The sequence below is a fragment of the Drosophila albomicans genome, chromosome 3 (genome assembly GCF_009650485.2).
Source record: "Drosophila albomicans strain 15112-1751.03 chromosome 3, ASM965048v2, whole genome shotgun sequence".
Taxonomy (NCBI): domain Eukaryota; kingdom Metazoa; phylum Arthropoda; class Insecta; order Diptera; family Drosophilidae; genus Drosophila; species Drosophila albomicans.
In genome coordinates this window covers 31169383-31176712 of record NC_047629.2, presented here as the reverse complement: position 1 = coordinate 31176712, position 7330 = coordinate 31169383, and the positions used below count along the sequence as shown (strand labels likewise).

At 34.9% G+C, this 7330-nt stretch overlaps 1 protein-coding gene across 1 annotated transcript; it reads left to right on the top strand.

Annotated features, from left to right (window-relative positions):
* The first annotated feature begins 811 nt into the window (after positions 1 to 811).
* On the top strand, positions 812 to 1327 carry LOC117568908 (uncharacterized). Its single transcript, XM_034249813.2, has one exon. It carries the CDS (start codon positions 912 to 914, stop codon positions 1260 to 1262), a length of 351 nt encoding a protein of 116 aa, XP_034105704.1. The 5' UTR covers positions 812 to 911; the 3' UTR covers positions 1263 to 1327.
* Positions 1328 to 7330: the final 6003 nt, after the last annotated feature.

The window sequence follows — 7330 nt, the reverse complement described above, 5'->3', positions numbered from 1 at the left end:
AAAATTGTTGCACTCTAAGGAATTGGGGATTAGAGGGGGAGGAGGGTAAAAAGGGGAAAGCAACTAAAGAGCAACAACATCAGACAACAAGGTTGCATATGAGCTGAGAAATTGTTTTATTACCCCGTGTTGAGAGCGTGTTGACTGAAAACAAAGGTGCGCACAATAAATTACATTGTTACACGGAACTCGAAAGCGTCTGCAACAGGCAAAAGGCAGCTAACAACGTGCAACATCGTTGAAGTTGCCAAGCTGAAGGAAGGGTCAAAAAGGAGACAGACAGAACAGCGGGCACAGGAAGTCAGCAAGAAGCGTCACGTTAATGAAAAGGATTTCCACCCCTCTAAATATTGTAGTAGTATATACTCGTATGTGTGTGGTAGACATATGTCTGCAGTTATAGTTCTGCAATCTTGCACTTGAAATGACTTTGGCCCTGAGGTTATTTAATATTTAAGAGCTCTCACCCTTGAAGATTTCAGTTTAGTTTCGGGCCTGGCCCAAAACATTGCTAAATGCGCTTTGATGTTTTAGCCATTAGTTGAGGTTTGAGATTTTGCATAAATAACTAAACGCCTGGCTTCATTAGAGAGCCAACTCACTCCGTTTGTGGTTAGTTTTTGGGGTGTTGATGATGCGATATGTCTGTGCCTTTGAGTGAAGTGAAAGTGTCATAAGCCATCAACGAACTGGCAAAGAACCGCAAAGTTGCAGTTGAGCAACTGTCTGTTCAATTTTCTGTGTTGTCTATCGTTAATTATATAGCAGCCAAAATTCCAGCTGATCCGAGTAGACAGGAAATGAAAGCTTGACAGCTTTACTTATGTATGTCTAACATCATTTAGATAGTTATCAAAATTAAATATTTCTCAATTCGACAACAATTTGCAAGTACAATTAACGCTCGATAAATGGGAACCATTGTGAGCTCTATGCAAAAGCCAACGATGTATGTGAATATGGAAAGTCCTCAGGCTCAATTCGTGCGCGAGACCATCAACAATCACAAGGTTGTGATCTTTAGCAAGTCGTATTGTCCCTATTGCAGCATGGCCAAGGAACAGTTTCGCAAATTGGATGTGCCCATGACCGTTATCGAGTTGGACTTGCGGCCAGATGGTGAGGAAATCCAGGCGGTGTTGGGCGAATTAACCGGCGCTCGGACTGTGCCGCGTTGTTTCATCAATGGTAAATTCGTTGGCGGCGGAACGGATGTAAAGCGTCTGTACGAGCAGGGCGTATTACAAAGATACTTCCAGTAGTTGCAGATTTTGAAACTATTCAAAAGTTATGTTTGGTTGGGAAATGAAATGCTTATAAAAATTCACTCGTTTTCGTTTTTTGCTCTCTGGCAGGACACGTGTTGTCGTTGGTGTCGTAAATTATTAAGCGAAAGTCGCAAATGTGTTGACTTTAAAAACAAAACGTCGCTTTTGACGAGAGCAATCGATAAGCCAAATTACGCATACGACACGTGTGCATATTGAAATTGTTTTTTTTTCCTACGTTACACCTGCACAATGGAGCAATTTAATGTGACGGCAAACTAAATTCCACATTACACGTATGCCAGCAATTTTCGGCAATTCAAAAACAATTTACGGAATGTCAACACAAATTACAGCAATTTGCCAGCGTAAATTCAATCAATTATTTGGCTTGCATTTAAAGTTGACTCACAACAGAAGCTAGACAAAGGCTATGGGGAAAAGACTGAATCTTGGGTGCAGTAAAAAGTCGAGACTACGCGTCGTATGCGTGATATGTTGATTTCGCTGATGGCCTCGTGCAAGTTTAATGTCAGTCTGCAAAGCTGAGGGCGAGAGCCAGGCCCTGACCGCTTTACGTTGACCCTGAGCTGCTGTTGCAAATGTGCTCAGCGCTTTTGCAGCTCGTGATTGTTGTTGTTCAAGTAAAACTCTCTTTGTTACAAAGATGTCGACGAGCTTCATTGTTTGTCCGACTGTCATATGAGCGCATTCTTTCAACAAAATAATGCATGAGCAGCAGGACAAAAAAGGCTGTGTTTCCTGACTGCATGCAGGTAAACATTAACGGTAATGTCAGCTACCTTCTTCTCCTCATCCAAGTTTACACCTTGCTTCAATCGAGGGGATTTAATTGTTTTGCAGATCCTTACAATCAAAATCCGCTGCACGTCAACTTGCCTCAGGAAGCGACAACTTAAGCGTCATATTGAGCAGATAAAAGCCTTTGTTGTTCTTGCTTCTGCTTTTGCTACTGTTGCACATTATGGTTGTTGCACGGCTTTTATGTTGCATAATGAAGTCGCTCGGCATTTACAGTTTCACTCAATTCTGGCTTTTATTATAATGTGACGAGGGAAAAGCTTTTCACAGCCATCGTGCGTTGACTTCAACAGCGGCAGTTGCCCTTCAACAAAAATTTGTTTTACGCTCGTTCTCCGAAATGAATTTATATTCCACTAGTTACCAATCAAATGTATATATGATTTTCAATTTAATTAATAATAAATTTCATATACATATGTAATAATTATTTTCCAAAAATAATATAATAATGTTTATTATCTAATTTCAGATACGAAAAAATTATCCATTTTGCCTTTTATTATTAGTATTTTGTTACTTAATTTCACATGGGTAATTAAGTTTTCTTTTTAAGATAAATTTGTCTCTTAAATAAATTGCAAAAATTATTGTTTTTTAGACAATTACAAAACTCAATTTAATTATAACTAAAAATCATTTATATTTCGAACAAATTTGTTATCTTAACTATGTTGTAAAAACATGAAATGAACAAAAGCAAGTTAGCTAAAAGAAATTTATTTCTTTATTCCACTAGAAATAACAACCCACAAATTGCCTTTTACTATCATCTTCAACTATAGATATTTTGGCAAATAAAAAAAATGTAGAGCGTAATTGCAACACTTGAATGCTGGAATTTGTAATCAAAAATGCTTCAAAAGCCACCGACAACGACGGCAAAAACTAATAATAAACGCTTAATAAATCGTCTATCAAAAGGCGTCTGCCAGAGTTGCCGCTGCGCTGAGCACAATAGAGGAGGCTACCATCATATGATATATGGTCTAGCCAATGTCTGGTCTCGCTTCAACTCCAACTCCAACACCAACTCCAAACCACAACTCGAACTCCTATTAGCCATGCTCTGCAAAAAAAACTTACATCGAAATATGACTGGGAACAAAGCGGACTAAGCGTCGTTTTATTAAAACCGCAATTCAACCGAGTGAAAGAATTGGATAATTTATTTTTTTAGGGTTGTTTAAAGTCGACTTAACGCTATTGTTAATTGTGGGCGGGGAGTGGACAATGAGTTTGTCTAATTTTAACGCCAGCATAAATCATAATTTGTAATTACATTGTTTAACAAGCGCGACAGAGGTGTCAATTTGTTGCTGATGGGTAAAAGTATACCCTGCAAATATGTTTTTTGGTAAAAAAGATTGCTGTTAAACAGAATTTTAGTAAATACAAAAGTAAAACACAAATTCGCGTAGATTGATTTAAGTATGTTAAACAAGTTTTGTAATATTTTATTATTGTTTTAAGTATTTCAGGAAAGCAACAATAATATTGTTACAACCTTAAAATGATTATGGTAAAACTGAAGTTAATACACAAATACAAGAATGTATTTTTAAAGAGTTTTCAATTTTACGTTTTGATATTAAATTTATAAACAAAACAAGAAGAATATTTTGTAAAGCGATGTACAATCCCTGCAAGCGTTGCGAGGACGTGGTGGACTCCATGCCACGTAGCTGTGAGGCTCTAATAGCCAATAAAGGCTACACAACAAATTATAAGGTCGTATTCAATTCGAAATTTAGAAGGATTAAGTTATTTATAAGATTTTTTGAAATTTATTACATTTTTGTTTTTTCACTGCTATTTCAATATTCTTCATAATACGGACATTTTCATATGTTAAAATCCACATTCGGAAAAATAGTGAATTATCCAAAATGAAAAATATGTTTAATTATCGCAAATTAAATATATTAAGCTGTTATAAAAAAATTTTGTCTCGAAGTTGTGTTTATAATAGTATTTTTCAACTTTAAATGTGTAGGTCGTCTGCACTGCTATTTCAAAGATCACAGCTGTACATATGTATATACCCTTAACATAGCTACATGTAGGGTGTAATAATAGTCAAGCACCTCATGATATTGCTAATGAAAAAAGTACCATAAATGTTTAGGATTATTACCCTGTAATTGTATGCATAATTAAACTTGAACAGATTATTGTAAGGCTAAAATTTAGTTAATAAAATAATATAAAAAATGGGATCTAGTTTATTTTGTTTTCTTACATATTTTGAATTTCAATTTTTTGCATTACAGCAAGCAAAAACTATTTGTCATACATAACTTTTTAATTTTATACTTTTTGTATTAAAAGTTTTTATACAAGAATATTTCCGATAGCCAAATCACAATTTGTAATCAAACCCTTTGTATGGTTCCTCTAGGGTATAAACACCTAATGATATTGCCCATAAAATTGACCATGAAATGTTTAGGAGCCAGTCAGCAAAGGCTTGGCCATTTGCGTGAACATAAAGCTAGGCGACAAAGTTGCATCACAATTTAATTGCATTGCTAATTGTGTTGCAGTCTGATGCTAGTCAGACTACAGTGGAACAAGCAGACATGTGTGTTTGTGCGTGTGTGTGTATACGTATCCAGATAATGTGCCAATCAAAATGTAAAATGCATTTTTATTGAGTTAGCGAAACAGTTGTGTTACGCCAATGGCAAACCAAATTAAAACAAAGTTACCGCCGGCAGCTGAAAGAATTTATGCGCAAGCAAAACGTTTTCATCCCATAACAAAGTTCCAAGCAAACACAGAAAAACCAGAATAAGAACGCGCGAGAAACAAAAAAAAAAAAACAAAAGAAGAAAATAAAAAAAGAAAATACAAAAATTATGGCCAAGCGTTGGATCGTAAAAAATTTGCATTGCAGTTGTAAATGCTGCGTGTTGGCAGCAAGTACAGAAATATAGTATGCATAGCTATGTATAACGAGTTTTTACGCTTGATAAGTCTGACAAAAGTACACAAAACAAGGGGGAAGGGGAAGCTACATTGATGTAAGCATCGTATAGTTGTAAAACAACATTGTGCTTGTCATATTTTTGAAATTAAACTTGAGTTTTGAGTGAGCTTGCATCAAAAATGTAACTACATTTTTCGATAATTACAATTAAAAAATTTTAAAGGAAAATGATTGGTTACTAAAAGTTGTTTTTCTTTTTATATTAATAGTGATTTATGTATATCTTGTTTGTATCTTGTTATAAAAATTAAGTGCGTAGAAGTCGGGCATATTCCATTTTAATAAATAATAAGTTTAATAAATGGATATAACAATATTGCAAGCTTAATTTCTGATTTGGATTCATTAGCTTCACTTCTTATGGTTTGTGCAAAGCTTTAATATTGTTTGATTTTTACATAACTTGAGTGCTTACATTAACCTTCATCTTTGGGATATTGCATACAAGATTAGAGAATGAAAAAGGTCATAAATAGTTTTGTATAATTTTTGTTTACTATTTTTTAATAACTTGTCTGCTACATACACTTTTTGCGAATGGATAGCTTTAGGAGAAGGTATTTCTATAATAATTTGGCATAATGTGCTTAGAAAACATACAAATAAAATATAATATAGTAGTAGTAATTAATGTTTAATGACTGTACAATAACTGCGATATGTTTTGTTCACTTCATAGGATTTGCGGCATACTAAGTAGAGCATAAAGCATTTGTAGTAAATGATATAACTCTTTGCTTTTAGTTAAGCCTTTGATTAATGCTATAACACATGGCCAGAGCAGCGTAAAAGTCGTACTTGATTTATTCCATGTTATTTCGCTGACCAATGCACGTCATGCGGAATGCCAGACTCTCTGGGGACGGCGGCAAACCCCTTGTGTTGAAATCCCACCCATCGGATTAAATCCTCACGCAACGAGGAAGCAACGATGCCTGCCTGGGCCAGGACCATAGTTATGCTTAGAGTTGTAAATATGTACAACAGTGTGCAAAGTGTCCTGTTGCTTTTGTGTCAGGTGGAAGGAAAGGCGCAATCGCAATAATAATAATAATAACAACAATGCGAATAGCAACAACGACAACGACAGCAGGATGAGAGAAGCCCAGGTAAGTTACAATGTCACGCACACATATTTCCTGTCATTCTAGCGTTTATTTCCTCACAACGCTTTATTTTTCTTTTTATCGCATCCTTGTTAACACGTGCGTTACCCTCTTGTTATTTTTGTTGTTGTTGTTGTTGTTGATATTGCTGTGTTTGTATGTTGTGCGAGTATGTTGCAGTGCACATTCATGTGCCCCGGGGCATTCAAGTTTATCAAGCCAGCGATCTTTTTTTTATATGACCAGAGGGGGAGTCGAGTCCACATCGAAGTCCGTTGGGTGGCCATAGAGAAAGATAGAGGGAGAGAGAGAGAGAGGAAGAGAGTCAGTGGCATGTGTTAAACAAAAGAAAATACAACAATAATATAATTATATGTTAGCATGACATGTTACGTGCGAATGTCGTGGTGAAAAATTTTTAACACATATTTTATCCCCCTCTGGCTATCGGTCAACTCATATCACCGAGATGGGGGAAGATGAAGTATACGTCATGTGACCAGAAAACGATGACTGGGAGTTTTAGTTCTTATGACAATTCTATGGAGAGAATAACTAATATAATGCCAAGCTTTAAATAATCTTTTATATGAATTATAATGCGATTATTATTTATTCAAAAACTATCACAAATTTGTTGTATTATATGCATAAATTTATTAGCTTTCAAAAGAACAGTCTAAAAATTAAATAAATCTATTGTATATAAACAATACGAAAACTAACAAATTAATTATTTGAAATGACTAATTGTATAACCGTGATGGAAAATATTTAAACAAGTTTCCCCTCTGGCTATCGGTCAACTGTATTTTGTTGTTTGTCGAGGTGGCGGAAAATAAAGTATACGACTAATGGGCAGAAAACGATGAGTGGGAGTTTTAGCTCTCTTGGCAATGCTTTTGTGGGATTAAATAATATAGAATTAAATTAATTATATTTAAATTTATGTATAGTATTATTTTAAAGACTAAAATGTACCATAAAATTGATTGTATTATTTTAAAAATTTGAAACGAGCAGCCCCAACATTTTGTTTATGAAACTACAATAAAATGATTCTGTTATATGAACACAATGACAAAACAAAACAATTATTTAAAATGACTAATTTAATAACCGATTCACAATTAAACTCTGCA